Genomic DNA, 23,154 nt, shown 5'->3' with positions numbered 1-23,154 from the left:
AAATTGTTGCAAAACAAATTGAAATATTAACAGTTTTTACTGATACAACAGTTGTTTTTCAGTTTTATCTGCCAAGGGCACTTTGTTCAGGATCCTGAATAAATCCCGAAAGCTTTGAAAACATTTATATTTTTTACTGATCTTAAAAGTGGGGTGATAAATTAATGTGATAGCAGAGCTGACTTCAGCTGGATTTCAACGTCTTTTATTCATTTACTGTGATATTTTGGGACATTTTACTAAATCATTTCTTCTGCATGTGTACAGTTGAAATTCATGTAACAATATATGACAACCAAGAGTTTACATTTACAGGTTCTGTTAAGGAGCGACAAGGGTGTTGCTAACTTCTCAGATCGAACGTTACTGAAAAATCTTGGTCACTGGTTGGGAATGCTCACACTAGGAAAAAACAAACCCATCTTACAGATTGTGAGTATTAGCCACTTCTCCTGCTTAATTATTGTCAAAAGTGAAAAGTTTTGAAAAGGTTGATTACTGGTTGACTGCACTCAAACACTAGGCACATCATTCCTTTGGCTATGGTTCTCGGAGGACATTTCCATGTGTTGATGTTAATAAAGTCTTTGATTTTTCCATAACATCATTCATGCCAGTAGTACCTAGTATCTTGGCATAATTTTGAAACTAGTGGTTAGAAAATTTTCTTGTAATTGTCATCTATGTTTGTTTTTGTGTGTGTTTGATGTGCATTGTTTCCTTTGTATGGCCAAGTTCGTATTTGCCATGGATTTCCATTTTTAGGAAAGTCTAATTATATATTTATTCTTTTGAAAGGACATTGATGTGAAAGCCCTGTTGTATGAAGCTTATCAGAAGGGTGCGCAGGAGTTACTCTACGTTGTCCCCTTCAGTGCTAAAGTGCTAGAGTCATGCTCCAAGAGCAAGGTAAGGCTTACAGGTTTCATTTTCATCAGTCTGAAGTGATTTTTTGGCAGAACAGGTCTTGTATCTTACTCCAACTTAGTGAACACTGACAAAACAGAACTTATGCCAGTTGGTGCACCTAACCATCTAAAACTCAGCAAGGATGAGTGAGCTGTAGTAGGAATGAGATATTCCCTGCCAACCTTGTGTGAAGTCGCTGGGGGTGCGCTTAGATAAGTCACTAACTCTCCATAACCATATCAGTAGTGTGTCCCTTGCTCACTGGCTTGCTTCTATTAGACCACATCTGACTAAGGATGCAGCAGCCAGACTTGCAAGTTGCTCTATCACTTCAAGGCTGTACTACTGCAATTCAGTTTTCTTTGGTCGCCCACTTGACGAGACGGTGCACGGTGCAGCTCATCTTGTGATGAAGAGACCAATGTACATTCATGTCACTCACATGCTGCTGCATGTACATTGGCTGCCTCTGACGCTCCAGTGCAGGTACAAGATTGCAACACTTGTGTTTTGTCATTTTAATGGTTCATTACCGCCAAGAGAGCTCTCTTCTCCCAAGGCTCCATGAACCGTCCACTTTTCCAGTGAGAAACTCTGAACAACCCCAAAGTACAACTGAAAGTCAGCAGGACAGCACTTTCAAATACAGTGCACCCTCAGTTTTGGAATGTTCTTTCAAATGAACTCTGCAGTTCCCTTTTCTAAGTTCATTCAAGACTGATTTAACGCATCCCTATTTAAACAAGGTTTCCTTTAATGTGTATTTTTCCATCTATGAAAGAAATGCGCAAAGAGTCCTTTTGAAGATCAGCACTATAACTGCTATCCATGCTATATTGTTAACTACTGGCCAATCAAGTCCAAATTGATTCCTTACAGACTGTTACCTGTACAGCAACTTGTTAGCAGCAGTGCTAAAGATAATTTCAGTGTTGTATTACTTTTGACATTGTTTAATGCTGGTATCTGCATACAACCTACAACATTTATCACAGTACTAAGATTTTATTCACAACCAAATATATATACACATATATTGCCAAAGTATTGTGCACTTACGCTCCAATACGATACAGATCCAGATATAAGGTTGGCGGTATGGTATGTACCACAGTACCCAAATCTTTAAAACGCCTCAAGATCAAAACCAAACTAATTTTTTGTTATTCATCAAATTCCAAGAGCATTGTTATCTGGAAATTTTGCTAATATACAGACTTGGGAACGTTGGTAACATATGAACACTATGTCTAACATAGTTCTTGATGCAAAAATTTTCCAGAAAACGTTAACTTATGAAGAGAAAATAAGTGAGCGTATGTTTTAATTATTAAACAAAAGTAAGACTTTTTTCTTGACAGATATCAAGATTTGACAGTATTCAAAGTTAAACATTGATGTATTATGGCTCATGTGAAATCTCGCCTTGGGATATACAATGTAAAACTTGTTATTGATTCAATGTATTGGTGGCCCATGGATCGATGCATAGCGATGACTCGCGGCACCGGTGACATTCACATACTCGTCTGTTGCAGGTGTTTCGCCCACCCAATCCCTGGACCATGGCCATCATGAATGTGCTAGCTGAGCTCCACATGGAGCCCGACCTCAAACTTAACCTCAAGTTTGAAATTGAAGTGCTATGTAAAACACTGGGGCTTGATATTAATGTAAGTAAAAGCATCAAGTTGCTTTATTGAAAAATTTTGTTATTCATGATTTTCCTTGTTATAGCCATAGTTATTTGCATACCATGACTTCCTTTAAACAAAATTATGAAGATTGTATTCATTCTTTTATATTGAGGAATTTTGGCAATGTAATGTAACACTGCATTGAGCATTATAATGTAAATAAGCATGAATGTTTCATACGTTTTCTTTGTTATTAGTGACATTTGTTACCTGTTGAACATTAATCATCTTTACAGTATTATACTTTCATATTTTAGGAACTAAAGCCCACAAATTATTTAAAAGACCCAATGCGACTACCAACAATCGAGTGCCAGTTGTCTGCACCCAAACCTCAGATCGGTACGCCATTGCCGCCGGCAGAAGAATCTGTTGTGCCCAGCCTCACTTCCATGTCTATCCCTCCACCCATTGTGACATCTGTGACAACCATGTCTACACCTACATCAACAGCACCAGTATCAACACCAAACCTGCCACCACAGCCGACATACAGTTTCCATGATGTCAATGCTTCATCCTTCACAGGCTTGGCTCAGCACATCATCATCAATGATCAGGTATGCTGCTAGTCTGCATTCTTGAAAGGGGAAGATGGGATAGCCTTGGGGTTAGAGCATTCACTTATCACACCAAAGAGCCAGGTTCGATTGTATACATGAATGCAGTGTTTGGAGCTCATTTCTGGTATCCCCGGCAGTGATGTGGCTGAAATATTCCTAAAGTGATGTAAAACCATACCCACACTCATTCTTTAAAAATTGATTGAGAGGATCCTTAGAGTGGAAGCTAATGCATTTCTTAAAATATATATTGAAACAGTAGATAACATAATGCAATCAGCTTACAACCACCCATTCTTCAGAATTATTTAAGGTAAGTTAAGTTTAGATGTGTTCAAGAAGACTTCAATATGTTAGATGATATATTACAAATGACTCTTGATTTACTTGAGTTTGTTTTGCAGATTGCTCTGTTGCATCAGAATCCCCAGCTGAAGCAATATGTGCGTCCAGCCATTGAGAGGTCTGTACAGGAGTTGCTACCACCAGTAGTGGAGAGATCCATCAAGATAGCACTAACCACATGTGAACAGATTGTCAGGAAGGTACGTAGCAATCTCGGCATGCTTGAGAGCATTGTCAGCATTCTTCAGTATTGAGATTTGAGTCCTTTGTGTTTGATCTCGTCAGTACTAAGGTTGACAGTACAATGTGGAAATTGTTCTTCTTGATGAGGGTAGTATAAATACATGGTGATGTTTTCGATGATGATATTAACACACTGATAAGTTCTGTGATAGTATTATACAAAAATTATTAATTTTGTGTCATGTCAAGTTTCTTACAAGAATTTTTCCAGTATTACCTGAAGAGAGATGCTTTCCAGAAAGTAAAAGTTTCTAACTGTAATGTATGATTGCCAGGACTTTGCCTTGGACCCCGAGGAGATGCGGATGAGGTCGGCGGCACACTACATGGTTCGGAACATCACTGCCGGTCTGGCTCTCATCACCTGCAGGGAGCCACTCTTCATCAGTATTAACAACAACCTCAAGAATGCCTTCATGGCCACGCTCAGGGTAAGATGTCTGTCACACCTGTCTGTCTTCATCTATGTTGTTTTTACATGTCTTTATTGACTTTACTAATATTTGACTGTGCTTGTCATAAGAGGTGACTAACGGGATTGGGTGGTCAGGCTCGCTGGCTTGGTTGACACATGTCATCAGTTCCCACTTCTTTCAGTTCATTCTTTTGATCAATGGATTGTCTGGTCCAGACTCGATTATTTACAGACTGCGCGATATAACTGGAATATTTTGCTGAGTGCGGCGTAAAAGTAAACTCGCTCAATCACTCACTTTATTAATAGTGAAAATGATGCATTTGACATATACATTACTGAATTTAGACCATACCACACTCATTTGTCTTCAAATCTTAACACGCTCACTCCTTTATGTGTAAAGACATGTTGCCATGACTATGATCAGTCCCAGGATTATTCTTTACGTAGTACTATAAGTCATGATTGACCTGTTTTTGTATAGGGTGCCACGCAAGCACAGAAGACTCTGATCGAAGAGGCTGCCACACTTGTGGCTCAGGACAACGCGGAACTGGCCTGTGCTTTCATACAGAAGACAGCAGTTGAAAGGGCTATACCAGAGATGGACAAGAGGCTTGCTACTGTAAGTTTAGACATTCATTCCATTCATATATGAGAGAAATATTACAACTAGTAACTGTGCTCAGATGATCACTCCTGCAATAACTCACACACCACAGTATTCACAGCAGTGTGCTGCTCTCAAACATAAATAACTTTCTTTTTTCAACTATTATATGTTGACTCTTTATGAAGGAAATTGTTTGCTTTGGCAGGAGTTTGATTTGAGGAAACACGCCAGATCGGAGGGAAGAAGGTACTGTGATCCTATTGTTTTGCCCTACCAAGCTGAGAGGATGCCAGATCAGATTCGACTCAAGGTGTGTTGCAGTCTCTGCCAAATACTGCTAGCTCAGACTTGCCTCTTGTCAAAATTTTCTTTGCAGTTTAGATTTATACGGATTATTGTCTATGTATTCAGCAGCGTCGGTGCGTCCATACATACTTACCTTTTGTTAACATGATATCTCGTGGACTGTTGTACCCAGTGTCTTTAAATTTGGTGACAGCCTACATTTGGGAATCTTGCAGACACCAGCCGATTTAGTTGACTTTGACCTTATTTGAAGGTACCCCCGACTCTTTGACCACTTTGACCACTTCAAACTCATGTTAGTGCCGTATCAGATGAACTACTGTAAATAATGTCTTCAAATTTGGTGACTTTGATTTTATTTTGAGTGTGACAATGCCACTTTGTGCACTTTATGAAATTATGTTAACGCAATATCTCATAAAACATTGCTACCAGTGTTCTCAATTTTGTCAACAGCCTGTATTGGGTGATTATCCAGACACCAGTCATTTCATGCATCATGTGTGTGAGCACCAAAGTGAAAAGTAGTGAATATGTTATGAATATTTCATTCTGTGTAAAATTACTTGAGAGCATTTCAACATTTTTTAGGATGTAATTGACATATGATTGTTTTACAATTTGGTTGATTATCATTTAGATTTTTGTCCCTCCGGCTCCTTTTTACTGTTAGTGTAAAGGCTTCACATCTTTAAAAGATGTAAAATGATTTCCACATTTGTGATTGTTGTTCAGGTGGGAGGTGTGACGCCCCAGCAGATTGCAGTCTATGATGAGTTTGCCAGGAACATCCCTGGCTTCCTTCCCCTTACTGATGCCACATTTCCACCTGGAATCTCAAAGCCCACACCAGTAAGTGCAGCACTGACACAGTACACCTTGTCTATTTACATGTCTCTTCCTATCTAAGTATGAAGTATAAAAGATTTCACCATTATGTTGTTATTTGACCAAAATCCATAGCAATATTGAGACGTCCTGTCTTTCTTTGAAGAAAGAGAGATGGTGAATATTTGTCTTTGTTTCAGTCGTACGCACCTGATGAGATCACAATGATCTATGAGAAGATTGCCCGGGACATAGAGCAGCATCTGCAACAGATGATGGGCATCCCTGCTGGCAGCCCCATGGGGTCCCAGCTCCACAGTCTGCTGGAGGCTGTTCTCCTGGCCAGGAACTCCAGAGAGATTGTTACAGCTATAGCTTTACTGCAGAAGGTATGTAGAAGAACATATTCTCACACAGCCGTGAGTAAATATAAGTGCAAGTTGAATTTCTGATCACGTGATTGGCTACTCCATGGTGATGACTTGGAGTCAGGTTGTGATAGAATACTTCACGGTATTCATTCAGGCATTACTCTTGTTTCAATGGCGACACACTTCCTTGTGATTTAATCGACGATATATAGGAATGGTTGATCTACATGTGAGTTAATGCTTTAGATATTCCTCCCGACGTATGCTAAAGCAGTGTCCTAATAACATATATGATGTAGTGAACGTACGTTGCATACTGACAACTCGTCACATTCTGGCTTTGGGAAAATGAGAAGGCTGTCGTGAAGTATTGATAGTGAAATAACCTCATCTGTGTCACATTCAAGCACATGGATTTCACCAAATTACAGACTCTTATTAGTTTTAGGTACGGTGAACTTTGAGCGTAAACTGGTACACAAGTACAGATCCCAAGTGTGCCGAGATATCTAAAACAATCCTCCAATGACGACAACCACCAAACGATAAAATTGACGTCACACTCTCAAATAGTTTATGCTTCCAAGAACTAAAATCATCCACATTTACATGATATCATCATCATTTTAGAGTGTTTGATTTATTTTCTGTTATCCTATATAGTTTGCACTATCACTATAATGGCATTGATGATGTGAAGATGTGACAGAAACTTTTTGTTGGAGGGTTGTCTTTGGGATGAGTAGTGATAGGGAAGCCAGGTGATGTCACTCACAGGTGATGTGTTGTGTATTGTTGCGCAGCTACGATGAGAAATATTAAATGTGAATCTATTCGACCATGAAATGGTGTGTAAGAAACAGATTACTGTACTGTTGTCTGACAGATACCATTTATCTTACAACCTGTGAAGTATAGATCTTCAGCAACCCAGGCTTGCCACAAAAGGTGACTAAGGTCGTCAAAAGAGGCAACTAATGGGATCGGGTGGTCCTCCTTGCTGACTTGCTTGACACGTGTCATCGTTTTCCCATTGCCCAGATTATTAGTCATGCTGTTGATCACAGGATTGTCTGGTCCAGTCTGGATTATTGACAGACCACCACCGTATAGCCCAAATATTGCTGAGTGAGGTGTAAAACTAAACTTACTCACTTATTTATCTTACAACGTCTACATCTTACAACTCATTTTAAAGCATATTAAATATGTTTTGAAACAACTCATTACTGGTCCGGATTTGAATATTCAATGACTATCTTGACAAAGTTTAAATAGTGCTAACATTTTAAGACTTGAGACAAAATTTCTTTGTTTAGTAACTTAAGATTGCTTACTGATATGACTCAGACACACTAATAAAGCTTTTTATCCCCAAGGCATGTCTGTCTGTCTGTCCATCCGTAATCATTTTGTTTCAGGAGCATAACTCGGAAACTGTTCAGTATGTTTAGACCAAACTTGATAGATATAATAACCTTAACTTATGGTTGTGCCTTTTGCCATTTACAGAGTTTTGGCATTTTAATTTTTTTTGTTTTTCCATGGAACATTTTGGTGTAATGGTGGGGTGAGGTTCGTTTCCGGAGCAGAACTCAAAAACCGTTCAATATTTTTCTATAAAACTTGGTAGATATATCAATCATGACCTGGAATGGTGCCTTTTGCTATTTACAGTTTTTTTGCGATTTATTATTTTTTTTGGCTTCCATTGGAAACGTTTCGGACATAGTCTCGAAAGTGAGAGGTTTTGTGTCCGGAGCAGAACTGAAAAAACGTTTAATATTTTTCTGCAAAACTTGGTAGATATATCAATGAGAACCTGAAGTGGTGCCTTTTGGTCTGTGCAGGTTTTTGGGATTTCATATTTTCTGGTTTTCCATGGAAACGTTTCAGACTTAGTCTCAAAAGTGAGAGGTGTGTTTTGTTTCTGGGTCAGAACTCAAAAACTTCTTAATATCTGTCTGTAAAGCTTAGTAGATATTTGTTGCAGACCCCAAAGTGGTGCCTTTTGGTATTTACAGTTTTTTGTGATTTATCATTTTCTTGGTTTCCATGGAAACATTTTGAACTAAGTCTCATAATGGAGGGATGGGCTTCGTCTCTGGAGCAGAACTCAAAAACCATTCAATATTTTTCTGCAAAACTTGTTACGTATATCAATCAGAACCTAAAGTGGTGCCTTTTGCTATGTACAGGCTTTTGGGATTTCTTATTTTCTCGTTTTCCATGAAAACGGTTTGGACTTAGTCTCAAAATGGAGGGATGAGCTTCATTTCCAGAGCAAGACTAGAAAACTATGTAGTATCTTACAGGAAAACTTTACAGATATTTGAAGCAGACCACAAAGTTGTGCCTTTTTCTATTTACAATGTTTTGGCATTTTTGTTTTTCCCAGTTTCCATTGAAACAATTCTGACTTAGGGTCAAAATGGAGGGATAGACTTCGTTTCCAGAGCACAACTTGAAAACCATTTCATATCTTTCAAAAGATCTTGGCAGATATATGAGACAGATTTTCAAGTGGTGCCTTTTGCTGTTTACAGGTATATGGCATTTATATTTTTCATGACTTCCATGGAAACAATGCAAACTTAATGTAAGAAAACATCAAGTAACCTTCAGATGATTTGTGGGGGCCGGGGGGATATGTCATCTTCTGTCGACTCTTGTGTGAATCCTGCTGTAGTCAATTATCAGTACCTGAATGTTTGTTTGAATAAATTTGTTGTTTTGCCTATGCAGAAAATCTGAGTGTTTTTATTGTAGGCTGTGGAGGGTTTGCTAGACCAGTACTCCATGAACTCCTTGACCAACACAGACCAGGAAATGCTGCTCCGATTCAGGGAGTGTCATCTCGTTGTACTGAAAGGGCTACAGGATGCCCGAGCTTATGGGCCACAGTGGGTCAACAAGGAGGTCACAAGGTCAGTGCACTGGTCACAGTACTGACAAGAATAGCCTTAGCGGTACAAGTTTTAGCTGTCCATACCAGTAATAGAAGTACATTATTGGTATCATCAGTCCACTTAGTGGTAGTTTGGAGAACAGTGTTACATGAGATATGTTATATGAAACTGATGTGCAGCAGTGAAGTTATGTGATGATTTCCTGTGAGACACTGTAACTGTTGTTGTCGACAGGTGTTTGATCCAGTGTCGTGATGAGTTCAAGTACAACATAGATGCAGTGGACTGCCTCATACGCAGCGGCCTAGTCAACCTTCAGCAATATGATGTGTACCTGTCCCAATTGATGGAGAACGGCCTCAACCATGTTGCTGTCTCTTTCTCCATGCAGCTAGTGCAACGATTCTGTATTGATGACAAGCACAACAGTTCTGTCAGTGAGGTCAGTGTTGCCGTTGGTGATGTCAACCTCATGTTGTGAATGCAGCCCCAGAAATTCAACTTTCTTTAATTTTGCAAGGAGAATAGTGTAAACCTTTGTCTCAGGGACTCATTTTGTAGTTTGTCCTGTTTATTGTCAGTTTAATTAGGCCCAAATGTTTATTTAGCTCGGATTCAAAGCATTGATGGATGGTTCAGGATTGTTGAGAACTACAGTCATTTGATTTTCCATGTTCTCTCACAAGTTAAAAATGTCAGATTAGCAGAATAGATGACTTGATCCATGTGTTGGGATCAAATGCTAGAGAAGTACCACTGACACTTGGAAACAAAATTTACATACTCACTCTTTAACTCGTCTAAAACATTTTGTGTACATCATGACCTTTTTAATGTTGAGTGGTGTAAAACTTGTTTCCTTACAGAATATCATTGCACTTCAGTACGTAGGAAATGTTTTACAGTTTTAATGTTCATGAAAATTAATGGAGATAACACCTGAAGTTAGTTGTAGAATTGCTTCATGGCTGTTTCTTGTTCTCAGGCTGATTTCTACAATACGATAGAAGCTCTTGGTGCCATTGCATCTCGATCAAGACAGCACCCAGAAGGGTAAATATCACATTGCAAAATAGAATGTTTGTTACCAGAGGGTTAAGGATGTATTGAAATGGCATCATGAGATATATCCTGATAACATGTGTGCAGTATGATTTCTATCCCAAAACACACACTTGTGTTTCATATTATCTCCTTTTCTGCAGGTGAATCACAACCCTGAAGCATTTTGCTCTTAAATATCAGGGAGCTAGCATGGGTTCTTGTAAAGATGAAGGTATAAGATTTGGGACACCATCTTGATACTGCTATTTATAAGAGCCACAAAGTATGAAAGAACCTGCATGAACTGTTTCTTGAACAGTTTGTTTTCACATCTACATCAATATGAGTTGTCAATTCTTTGAATGTCATTTAGAAGTGAAAATACATAAGAATGAAGATTTTTATGGATATCAACTTCTTTATGTGAGAACACATCGTTTCGGAGTTAATGCTTACTCCTTCATCAGGTGATTGAGAAAGGGATACAGAGGTGTATTTATATGTACAGGTAAAACAATAACAAAGTAACAAGTGGAATGAATTAACGAAAGCTGGAAGCCAGTATAAACAAGCACTGATAGAAAGCCGATAGTTATGATAACAAGGATGGAAGCCAATGGTAATGCATTACAGTTGATTGGATATGTTTACATAACACAGATACGGGGTAAGGACGATGTACATGATTGGGGATAAGGATGGAAGCCAATGGTGATACATTACGCATGATAGGATGATGTACATAACACATGATAGGGGGTGAGCCTGTTTACATGAGGGTTGATGATGTACAAACACAAGTAGGTAAGGATGTACCCGGGTAGATTGGCTATACATGAATTACATAGAAAGTACACAGATAGATGGGATTAATTTATCAATAAGTCCCAGGCACTTGGTAGGTACACTCCTTTGTCGCGGTTGATGGCTGGTTTCTGCAACTGTGGCGACCTATACATTGGAGAAACGCTGAGACCAATCAACACCAGAATGAAGGAACATCAGACCTCAGTCAGCAAACTCGACCAGAAATCGGCCATCTCTGAACACATTCTCAAGAACCCTGGACACTCAATTCGATGGGAGGACACTAGGATACTATCTACCAACAACAACAACTGGCGCCAAAGGAAACTGCAAGAGGCCATAGACAAAAACCAGCCATCAACCGCGACCAAGGAGTGTACCTACCAAGTGCCTGGGACTTATTGATAAATTAATCCCATCTATCTGTGTACATTCTATCTATGTAATTCATGTATAGCCAATCTACCCGGGTACATCCTTACCTACTTGTGTTTGTACATCATCAACCCTCATGTAAACAGGCTCACCCCCTATCGTGTGTTATGTACATCATCCTATCATGCGTAATATATCACCATTGGCTTCCATCCTTATCCCCAATCATGTACATCGTCCTTACCCCGTATCTGTGTTATGTAAACATATCCAATCAACTGTAATGCATTACCATTGGCTTCCATCCTTGTTATCATAACTATCGGCTTCCTATCAGTGCTTGTTTATACTGGCTTCCAGCTTTTGTTAACTCATTCCACTTGTTACTTTGTTATTGTTTTACCTGTACATATAAATACACCTCTGTATCCCTTTCTCAATCACCTGATGAAGGAGTAAGCATTAACTCCGAAACGTTGCGTTCTCACATAAAGAAGTTGATATCCATAAAAATCTTCATTCTTGATATGAGTTGTGTTATGAAGCCAGAGGTTTTTAATCCATATGTTGTAAAGTAAGTCAAGTACATCACTCCTGAGTTAACACTGTATCATTATCCATTAACATGATTTCAATGACTAGATTTTCAGATATGGCTAGAATGTAACAGGTGTTGTGTTAAAAAACAAACAAAAAAATGCAATAACCAGTATGAAATAGAATTTTATTTCACCTTGCCTTGGATCACTATTTAGGATATAGTGTCATATTTACACTAACAAGAAGCAGATAATCATGTCCTGATTTACTATGCAAGATCCATTTTATTTTGTCACTGTATGCAGTACAACACAAGACTTTGATGGGTAGAGGCATTTTATCCTGGATTTACCCCAACAGTCATGTGCATCTACTTACTTTGTAGGCTGTCAACACTGATTGAGATCATCCGTCAGAACAGTGATGGAGGACTACTTGATCGAACGCCAGGTGGCCCAACATCCATGATGCAGTCTGGAATCTCCCAAGCGCGAGAGTTTGACGACCCCCCTGGCCTGAATGAGAAAACAGAGTATTTACTGAGGGAGTGGGTCAACATGTACCACTCCCCGGCAGCTGGGCGGGACAGCACAAAGGCCTTTTCTGCTTTTGTTCAGCAGGTGGTACGATCAGTTTTGTTTGTGGTTGAACCCTTCATGTCTCACCCATTTACTAGACCGCAGTCTCATAGTGACCATTGCCTGCACACCACACTCATAGTGACTTACACGTCAGTGACAAAAGGTTTGAAATCTGCTTTTACACTCACAGCATACCACTTTCCTGTCAAGCATTTCAGTGCCCTGCTGTAGGTTTAAGTCAGTGTTTCATCATGATGAATGGTACATTATTGCTGGTTGATGTTCAGGTCGTTCTTTGTAGTTTGTTAAATTCTCGAGAGTTAAATCCATGATTCAAAGATTTTAGTTGTGCTAAGCTTAATATAGAAATGGGCAACGTAATGTTTATTTATCTAAAATTCTGCAGTACTCCAGTGTGATAAGTGATTTACATATTATTGGAAAATACAGGATCAGGGACTTTGATGTTATTAGAAACAGTAGTCAGTATTTTTAGAAGTTAATAAAACATGCAAAGTGTGTTTATGTAGAATCAATCCAGCAGTGGAAAGCTCATTGGAAGCCTTTCTGAATGATTTTATTTGGTTGAATGGAGAAATTATGCATTGGATATTTGAACAGATATCCCGGTATGGTTAATTCTTATTTCATTCTTCATGCAGCATATTTCTAGAATGTTTTGAATATTATGAACGATATGGATTGCTGTGTTGGATTTTATGGAGCACTGAAGAGTCATTTCTAAACCTATCCCCTCATTTTGTCTCTCCAAGAGAATAGTGATATCTCTTTTTTTCTCTTTTACACAACAACCTGGCCACATAAGCTCTGATATGCATGGCAGACAACACTAGATAATCATGCATGTTCTACCTGAAGTCAACTAAATAACAAACTAGCCTTCAGCTCTGCAGTAGGTCACAAAGTTTATGTATGTATGAATCTAACTTTGATTTTTAACTAAAACTGACATGAATGTTGCATGTCTGTAAAACTATTGTGCAATAACAAATAACAGCTCCAAATGCAAGCCTAGTTCTCTGAGGTGGTTTCAATTTCATTCTTACTCGTTGCAGTACATCAATGAATATGCAATGAATGTAACTTTGAATTTCAAAACTCTATAAACAAATATGCTGAAAGAAACCAGTTTCTATTCGTGACAGAATATGTAAGATTCATACTATCAAAACTTGTCATTCAGCCAGCAATATGAAATATATCAGCAACTTGTCCAGTGTTCTTTCAATCTATAGTGATAGGGGATGTTTCTATTTCTGTAGATGCACCAGCAAGGTATCCTCAAGACTGATGATTTAATCACCCGTTTCTTCCGTCTGTGCACCGAGATGTGTGTGGATCTGTGCTACCGGGCACTCAGTGAGCAGACGCACACAAGCCCAACTCTCATCAGAGCCAAGTGTTTCCATACACTGGATGCATTTGTCCGACTCATTGCATTGCTAGTGAAACACTCAGGGGATACTACAAACACTGTCACCAAGATCAACCTTCTCAACAAGGTGAGGAGAGGGGGCATGATTGCTTCTGTACCAATGTTCATGTTCGCTTGCTTTGTAGGATTAGGGTGATCGCAGTTGTTGATAAATATAATGACAGAATATCGTTGTTGACTCCATGAACACAGCAGCAGATTTTCATCCTCACCTATTTGAGTAGATATCCCTTAGAGGATGTGCCCAAACACCAGCAACATGTACTGTTTGTCAGAGGAATGGATGGCAGGGGTCATTTTCACTGTTTACAAACTGCACAAGTGCAGCCTATTTTGTATTTCTGGTAGCACCCAGTGCAGGTCTTTGTCTCAAATCCCCTTTTAGAACATGAAAGTTTACAAAAGCTTCTTTGATTAGATCGCTTACTTTTACTGCCATTTCAGCCAGAACGAGTTAATTTATCGGCCACAGTACAATGTGTCAAGTGAATCAAACCGGTTTCAGTATTGACTCAGTTTGTCAAGCTAAACAGAAACCTTAGAAAGGCTCTCGAACCAGTTTGACATATTTGTTTTGACTAATTAATCTCCGGATCTTCCGGAAATATTAAGTTTGGCCAATCAGAGAACTAAACGTAAAATTTCGTTTTGTATAGTGAATATTTTGAATATTTGTGTACTTTCGGCTAGTGGTGTGAATAGGTTATCCAATCAAAAGTCTTTTGACGTCGCTACATTTGTCTGTCTGTGTGTCTCATTTGCAGATGAAGTGAAACTTAGAGACATTAGGTCCACTTTGAATATTACGAGCATGGTTTATGGCAAATCGAAAATAGGCTTTAATAACAAAACATTTTTCATGGCCAAAGACAACATGGCAAGCACCTAGTAGAAACACTTATATCTGCAAAGTGAGTGACGTTAAATCAAAAGATGAGAAGGAACCTGATGTCAAACTAGAAAAAGTATTCTTTTTGCGATTCTTGGAGAGAGGGTAGAGCCTGGCTGTCCTATTGTGAAACTGTATGGTACATTCTGTCAGAAACACGACAAAAGTGGCCGACATAATTGGTTTATGATCGGGTTGTTTTTCTGGAAACCTTCAGGCGTCATGGAGTGAAATTCATGAAAACAGTGAGTTACATAAGCGCTTTGTGCAGTCATACAATTTGCAGTACATCAAAAGCTTCAAAAGTCTTTCTAGAACAAGCTGTTACGAAGATTGTCATATTGATGAGATTATTCAGAGTAAAATAGCCTTTATGAAGACTGATTGGTGTGTAGATGTGATTATTCAGAGTAACATTGCAATGAAATAGAAAGCTTACACAGATGTTCCAAAGATCGTTGACCTCTTGAAATTGCTGGGTTTCAATGTAGCTCACAGCTATTCTACAGACTAAACTGAAAAGGTAGAGAATTTATCGTGTTTATCAATGAAACAGTTTTCAAAGATATTATTTCTTAAGTGAAAAGTGCTGAGTTCTTTTCTGTTCTCTCTGATGGTGCAACAGATGTAAGTACAAGTGAACAAGAAGTAATGTTCATTCACTATGTTCATGAAGGCAAACCAAAATCAGTGTTTGTGTTTCATCAGTAGGGAAGCCAGATGTAAAGTAAGACCAATATGTGTTGTGTGCAACTTAGTTTATCATTATGGTAGCACAAGGTGCAGTTTATTTTATTTTTTAGAAAAAAGCAATACAAACCGCGGATGGTTAGTCTTTGTGGCATGTGTAAGTCATCCTCTAGATTTTCAAGTTCAAACTTAATAAACAGAGACATTATGCAACTTAAATGAGTGGTACATTAGCCAACCAACAAACACACAGAAGTGTTGTGCCTGTACATACCTATGTTTCGTCTTCACTAAAACTTGACTTTCTCTCTTTAGGTACTGGGAATAGTAGCTGGGGTGCTACTTCAGGACCATGAAGTCCGCTACACAGAGTTCCAGCAGCTGCCTTATCACCGTATCTTTATCATGCTCTTCATCGAGTTGAACGCACCAGAACCCATACTAGAGAGCATCAACTTTCAAGTGTTAGCAGCATTCTGGTAAGAATAGGTCTCTTGCTAACTGTGTGGTGAGTGTATTTTGAGGATATGATGCTTGCACTGATATTTTACACAAGATGAGCTTCTATCCTCACAGTCTCTAACTATTTGAGTTTGTTTTTAGCCATGTGTTCCACATCTTGCGACCTGGGAAAGCCCCTGGATTTGCTTATGCCTGGTTAGAGCTGGTCTCTCACCGTGTCTTCATCGGTCGGCTTCTTGCCCTCACACCTCAACAGAGGGTATGTACTACCATCACTGTGTATGGAATTTCATCATTATTAATCAGTTGACTTCTTCTTTGATATCAGATTAGTTTTCACGTGATTGATGTTCTGGACTTCACATTTCAGGGCTGGGGGATGTATGCTCAACTGTTGATTGACCTGTTCCGCTTCCTCTCCCCTTTCTTGAGGAATGCTGAACTGACCAAACCAACACAGCTTCTCTACAGGGTAAGGAGCTGTTGTGATTCCTTTTTCCATACAAGTGGTGTCATTTGAAGTTCTAGCATGTTCATATACACAGCAGTATCACGTTAAATGTATTTGGAAATCTGGTGTCACCTTATCCTGTAAATTTTGAATGTTGGAGATTACCATTTTTGTTGTTTGGGGTTTTTTTGGGTTTTTTTTAAGAAAAGGCTATCAAAGTTGTTCTCAAGTCATGAACTGTTAGTGTTGCTTGTGTGGAGAAAAAAGGAATAGGAATACTGTTTTCATTGTTTGTTTAGAAACAAGTGATAATATTCAGGTCGGTGACTGCATATGTTACTGTATTTAATGTTTCAGGGAACATTACGAGTCCTGTTGGTCCTGCTCCATGATTTCCCAGAATTCCTCTGTGATTATCACTATGCATTCTGTGATGTCATACCACCCAACTGCATCCAGATGCGCAACCTCATCCTCAGTGCTTTCCCTCGCAACATGAGGCTGCCAGACCCTTTCACCCCCAACCTCAAGGTTGACACTCTTCCTGACATCACACATCCCCCTCGCATCCTAACCAACTTTGTCAACATGATTCAGCCTGCATCTTTCAAAAAGGTAAGCAGGTGTTTCTTTTGACAAACCTTTTCTCATCTAGTTCTAGACTTAAGGGACTTGCGGTATCCACTGTAACAACAACAGAAATAGCAGAAATAGTTGGCATTTGTGAAATGTTATGCTGGTATGAAATAATGCTTAGTATCCCAACTTGGATGTAGTGAAATATATGATGACGCAATTATCTCGCTCTTCTGGTTAGATTTTAAAGTTGCCTTTTAAATAACAGGAATGAATGAACTGATTCCTTTAATGTCCATATTTGCTTGCTTTTGGAGGTTGCACAATATGATTTGCGTTTGTCTTCATTTTTGTCTTCATTTAGGAAAATTGTCACTGACGTATTTGTATAAATGTTTCAGGACTTGGACTCATACTTGAAGACAAGGACTCCCATTTCCTTCTTGTCTGAACTTAGGAGCAGTTTACAGGTATGTCACGTAACAGGTTGCAGACACAAGGAATATTGATGAAAATAACTCATGACAAGCTTTATGGATTCCTTGGCTTCTTGCACCATTCTCACGGATTCAACTTATTACCACATTAAATGAAAGTGTGGATTCGTATATGCTAAAACACTTCTTATTGAGTGAGTGAGGTTATTAATTTTATGTTGCTTTGTGCAGTGTTCCTGCAGTATCAAGGCAGAAACACCAGAAAAAGACTTTGTACTGATGTGGGGAACAAAACTCCAGTTTTTAGCATGACAATCAAATGCTTTAACTGCAAGGCTACCCCACAACCCCACCGCTTACCAGTATTTGTTTAGGTGCCCCAAGTTGACTGTGCCCCTCACAACCTACTGCCTTCATCTTGTATTGGTTCATACTGGATTATTGCCATACGACTTCATATTGCTGCTAGTAGTTCTTCTACAATCACTACATGGGTCAAGATTATCACTTGCACAACTGTTTCATCAACAACTGTTAATTGGCTTCAGAACAATAAAATACTCTGACTGTTGATGGGACCTTTTGTTGCAGAATGAATGATGACCATCTCATGCATCTTGGTTTGTTTTATGAGATAAGCACCTGTTTATTGAGGGTGGTAATGATGAGGTTTGTGTTTCCAGTCAAATGAGCCTGGCTGTCACTACAACATACCCTTGATCAATGCACTGGTCCTGTACGTGGGCACACAGGCCATCCAGTTCATACATACCAAGGGCCAGACACCAGCTATCAGCACCATAGCTCCTTCATCACATATGGACATCTTCCAGAATCTCGCTGTCAACCTTGACACAGAAGGTTAGCAGCATATGTTCATTATAGATTTTCTACAGGAAACTAGTCTCTAAGCTTTAGTGACAAATATAAACGCACATTCTTCTTCAGTATTGCAGTGCAGAATTGTTCCCGTTTAACCAGTCTTGAAATCATAAGGTATTTTGTTTTTTTTTTGTTAAACAACACACTCATCCACCTATATTGTGACTCTGTAGATAATCATCTAGACATGATAATCTAGTGATTGATGAGTGCTGATCAACACAATGTGTCAAGCAAGTCAGTGAGTCTAACCACTCTATCTTGTTACTCAGCTCTTGTAACAAGCAGGGGTTGCTGAAAATCAGTTTTCACTCTGATGTTTACTGGTTATGTGAACAGATACACATTATGAAGTAGCTTTTGTTGTTTCTGTTTTATAGGTCGGTACCTTTTCCTGACAGCGATAGCCAACCAGCTACGTTACCCCAACAGTCATACTCACTACTTCAGCTGCACGCTGCTCTACCTCTTTGTGCAGGCTAACAATGAGCAGATCCAGGAACAAATCACCAGGTAGGACACCACACTCTGCATTAGTCTTTATTACATACGCTGTGTTTCACTTCAACACTATGGACAATTTTCCTGATATCAAAAGGCTCCTCATGATGAAAACTTGTTAATAGTTTTGGGAAGTAATAAAATTATTGATTTGTTTCAAAACCACAGGCCTAATCATATCATATAAAGTCAGCTCTCATTTATCCAACACTCATTAATCCAACAATCATGTTTATCCGATATAAAATTAGGGAACCATTTCAAACAGAGTTATTGCACTCACTATTCCAACTTTCTCGCATTCTGACTGCAATGTACCAATCTAGAAAGTGATCCATGTAAACACATTGTGAAAACATTCGTTAGTCTCACAATCAACACAGCCATTCGGATAACCCTACTGTAAACAAACATCACATGTGCGGTAATTTATGTGTGCCTTAGTGACTGCTTGACATAAATGTCGGTTAATTAGAAACTCAAGATTACTGTAATGATTTAATCAAGAGAGAACCATAGAAGGAGCTGTATACAATATTTACAACCAGCCTTAGCTGGTCATTTCCATGCAATCTAAGGCCAAAACATCAGTTTACATGATGTAACCCTACACAGGCCTAATCATATCATATAAAGTCAGCTCTCATTTATCCAACACTCATTAATCCAACAATCATGTTTATCCGATATAAAATTAGGGAACCATTTCAAACAGAGTTATTGCACTCACTATTCCAACTTTCTCGCATTCTGACTGCAATGTACCAATCAGTAAATTTTTCTGACACACCACTTAGATTTTTTGTATGTTAATGACCTCGACTTCCTTGACACTTTGAAAGCTAAACTGCTGAAGTTACAGATAATTGTTTATTAGATGTCCACATTTTCGTGTGGAATTAATATTTTTATATGCAATGAAGGTAACAAGAACTTCTATTTCTGATACGCGTGCAACAGTATGATGAACGTGACAGTTAGTAAACATTTATATTTTCACACAAATATTTCTCTGCAATCATAAGTTTTGGATAAACGAGAACTGACTGTTTTCTCGACGGATTTAAACCCAGAAACTATGTTGTTGGAAAAAACAATTCTCGGACACATGCTTCAGCAACAGGTCCACATCTCTAATGTCAAAAAAAGCCAAACAGTGATGTGCAGGTAATTACAGGTAGTTGAAGATCTGTGTTTTTCGTTATTTCAGAGTGCTACTTGAGCGACTAATCGTCAACCGGCCCCACCCCTGGGGTCTTCTCATCACATTCATTGAGCTCATCAAAAACTCTACATTCAAGTTTTGGAGTCATGAGTTTGTCCACTGTGCACCAGAGATTGACAAGTAAGTACCATCATCACGATCCAGATACTGATGTTATGTGACATACATCAGACCAAATAGATTCAAATTGTTGAAAACATCTAATTTTTAACTTACCTTACCATAGGTCTTATGCATATTACCTCAAGCTTCGCTAGAAGAGATCAGACAGTCGTTGATTCGCCATTCCCTGGATGGCTACCTCATGTAATCTACGAATGTAGTCACGGAAGTGACGTGATCTCCCCACTCGCGCGAGAGCGCAGAATCCAAAATTCACTTTTACCTCTAGCGTTCGTCTGTTCGGACGTGTTTGGTTCGCTTAGTTTACCTACTTTGTGGTTTAATAAATTTGTTTTCTCACGGGTAGGTATGGTTTGTATCCCTTAGGTGTGCGTGTTTAGGTAAGTAATCATTTAACTGCACTTACTTTGCTACCTCGTGTTGTTTTTTTCTCTCACTTCGGGGTGGGTTCGCCCGCGTCGTGTGTGAGTGAGGCATGGCGTCCGTGGGGGTATTATATCTTGCTGGGTTTTTTTCTTCCTCCATGTGATTTTACATGTCGATTAGTATTTTTGCCCATGTTTCACAGCATTTATATGTTTTTCGTGCCACGTTGCGATGTACGCAGACAGCCATTTTGGTTGTTTGGCCTTCGCTGTCACGAGCTTACGGGCGTGCCTACTTTACAGTGGGGGTGCTGCATTTCTGGTATAGGGGTGTTTTTTCTACCTCCTAGCGTTGGTTTCAACGCATTGTTATGTTTGTTTGTTGCACTTAACTGTGTATATCTCCCCAGTTTTGCACTATCTGCTTGGGGCAGGAATCGGCGAATATCCCCACCCTTGGTGCCCGGATTGTGCGTCTCTAGCCTGCTCTTTTGACGGACACTGCCAGTACTGCGAGGCGTTATTGGTGGCGGATTTCGAGACTTATTGCGGCTAAGAGGAATTTTATTTCACAGCGGTAGAGAAGGTTGTCGTCTCCAGCGTCGTCGTTGGGATCTCTGCCGGACGACCCTGACTTACAACCGCCTTCAACGCCTGTGCCGACGCCTGGGATGGGGCGTTCGTCTGTGACGCCTGTACGTTTGTCCCCGGAACCACCTCGCTCGGATTCCATCGTGGATCTGTTTTCATCCAGATGCCTTGTCTCATCCGGAAGTCCAGAGGTTCCTGCGCTCTCTCCTGACGCCCGGTGCTGCTGCGATGCCAGCGTCTGGACATCTCGACACCAGCGCCTATGCCAACACCAGCGCCTTTGCTTACGCCAGCGCCTATGCCAGCGCCTGTGCTTGTGCCTACGCCAGCGCCTATGTCTACGCCAGCGCCAGCGCCTGTGCTTGCGCCAGTGCCTATGCCTACGCCAGCGCCTATGTCTACGCCAGCGCCAGAAGCTGTGCTTGCGCTAGTGACTACGCCAGCGCCTATGCCTACGCCAGCGCCTATGTCTACGCCAGCGCCAGCGCCTGTGCTTGCGCCAGTGCCTATGCCTATGCCTGCGCCAGTGCCTATGCCTATGCCTACGCCAGCGTCTGTCTACGCCAGCGCCAGAGGCTGTGCTTGCGCTAGTGCCTATACCTACGCCAGCGCCTATGCCGACGCCGGACCCTATGCCAGCGCCAGCGCCTGCGCCTTACCGTATACCCAGGGTGTTGCATACGTTGTCCAGGGAAGAGGTTTTACAACGACAGTTGGATGAAGGGCGCGCTCGGCGCTTGGAGGCAGAGCGCTCTCGGCGCAGATCGCGCTCCAGGTTCCCTGGGAGTCGGTGATCCTGTACCCTCCACAGTAGTCTTTGTCGGCGCTCTCGGTCCCCGCTACGCCCTTTGAATGAGCTACCAGGTGAAGACGTTGCTTGCGCTCCCAGTCCATATCACCTCGACGCTCCTCTAGAACTCGGCGTTTGCGGTCGCCGGAACCACCTTGGATCTCGTCCAAGGAATCTGCTGCTCATGCATCGACTTGGTCTCCTACATCGCGGCGTGATTCGAATTCCGTTTCCTATGAGGACCTGGAAGAACAGGTTTTTGGCCCGGACTTCGACGAGGAGGCAGGAGGCGACGGCGATGGTGATGACACTTAACTACCCTTATCAGTCGTCTTCGAGTGGATTGCTGACAGGTTACCGTACTGCCCTTCACCTTCGGCTAATTCCAACAACCCTGCAGCACTTCATTTATCGCCGGAGCTACTCATCCCGCCTGATCCTATGGTGGCGGACGCCGTGGCTGTATTAGATGCGGTCTTTGAAAAATTGTCATCTAATCCGAATTTCTAAGTGTGTAAATCCAAGAAGTCAGATTACAAGATACACAGCCTGGTTTTCGCGGACAGCGTGGCGGTCTTGGTTGAATCTATGTAGCGGTTATTGGGCTCCTCGCAGCTCTCTTACAGAGTGCAGGATTCTAAGCGGGTGACCATTGAGACTGAACTCAAGCGGATGCTTAAGCCGTTGTCTGCTCTGGTGTCAGCTACCTCGGCGGCGGCGATGGACTTGTCTGAAGACAACGCCTCGAGGATTGATCACCGTACCAGATATTCCTCTGCTGGTAGGCGTGAGACTGGGTGTCCTTTGGAGGGACTGGCTGCATCCTCGAAGATCCTTACTTTACAATTTGTCTACATATACTTCAAGCGGAGAAAGTTTTCTTTCACGTGCTTTACGCATTTTGTCACGAAGATTTTTCGAGACAACTACAAAGTGCCACGCCTAACTACACCTCTTATTACAAGAGAGGGCAGCATTTATCTTCGAGGAAAATTCCAACACATGTACTTGGAAAGCAATTTGTCTGCGTCAGTTTTCAAGCGGCGGAAGGGTTTTCGCGCGCTTTACTCCTTTAGACACGTGCTCGCCATACAGCATGGTTACTGTTAAGCCTACAGGCTAGCAGGGTATCACCGTTTACAAGATTTCATGGTGATCAGTTACCTG

The 23,154-nt window shown here is 40.5% G+C and overlaps 1 protein-coding gene across 4 annotated transcripts in view; it reads left to right on the top strand.

Moving 5' to 3' along the window:
- Positions 1-23,154, top strand: part of LOC137258918 (CCR4-NOT transcription complex subunit 1-like) — a 51,724-nt gene that overhangs the window by 24,491 nt on the left and 4,079 nt on the right. For 2 of the 4 annotated variants that reach the window (XM_067796615.1, XM_067796613.1), the window contains exons 27-49: positions 316-432; positions 799-909; positions 2,448-2,582; positions 2,864-3,166; positions 3,574-3,714; positions 4,033-4,188; positions 4,660-4,800; positions 4,994-5,098; positions 5,830-5,946; positions 6,123-6,311; positions 9,063-9,220; positions 9,437-9,644; positions 10,188-10,255; positions 12,354-12,588; positions 13,833-14,072; positions 15,900-16,063; positions 16,188-16,305; positions 16,417-16,518; positions 16,855-17,112; positions 17,475-17,543; positions 18,194-18,371; positions 18,773-18,905; positions 20,104-20,238. In XM_067796615.1, the coding sequence (XP_067652716.1) occupies positions 316-432; positions 799-909; positions 2,448-2,582; positions 2,864-3,166; positions 3,574-3,714; positions 4,033-4,188; positions 4,660-4,800; positions 4,994-5,098; positions 5,830-5,946; positions 6,123-6,311; positions 9,063-9,220; positions 9,437-9,644; positions 10,188-10,255; positions 12,354-12,588; positions 13,833-14,072; positions 15,900-16,063; positions 16,188-16,305; positions 16,417-16,518; positions 16,855-17,112; positions 17,475-17,543; positions 18,194-18,371; positions 18,773-18,905; positions 20,104-20,238 (3,581 nt within the window). Of the gene's footprint in view, positions 1-315; positions 433-798; positions 910-2,447; positions 2,583-2,863; positions 3,167-3,573; positions 3,715-4,032; positions 4,189-4,659; positions 4,801-4,993; positions 5,099-5,829; positions 5,947-6,122; positions 6,312-9,062; positions 9,221-9,436; positions 9,645-10,187; positions 10,256-12,353; positions 12,592-13,832; positions 14,073-15,899; positions 16,064-16,187; positions 16,306-16,416; positions 16,519-16,854; positions 17,113-17,474; positions 17,544-18,193; positions 18,372-18,772; positions 18,906-20,103; positions 20,239-23,154 lie in introns of all 4 variants that reach the window. The other 2 variants (XM_067796614.1, XM_067796612.1) reach the window with 1 other exon arrangement.

This window comes from Haliotis asinina, chromosome 12, assembly GCF_037392515.1.
Source record: "Haliotis asinina isolate JCU_RB_2024 chromosome 12, JCU_Hal_asi_v2, whole genome shotgun sequence".
Lineage (NCBI taxonomy): Eukaryota > Metazoa > Mollusca > Gastropoda > Lepetellida > Haliotidae > Haliotis > Haliotis asinina.
The sequence above is the reverse complement of the archived record's forward strand: the minus strand, read 5'-3'. Positions and strand labels throughout refer to the sequence as shown.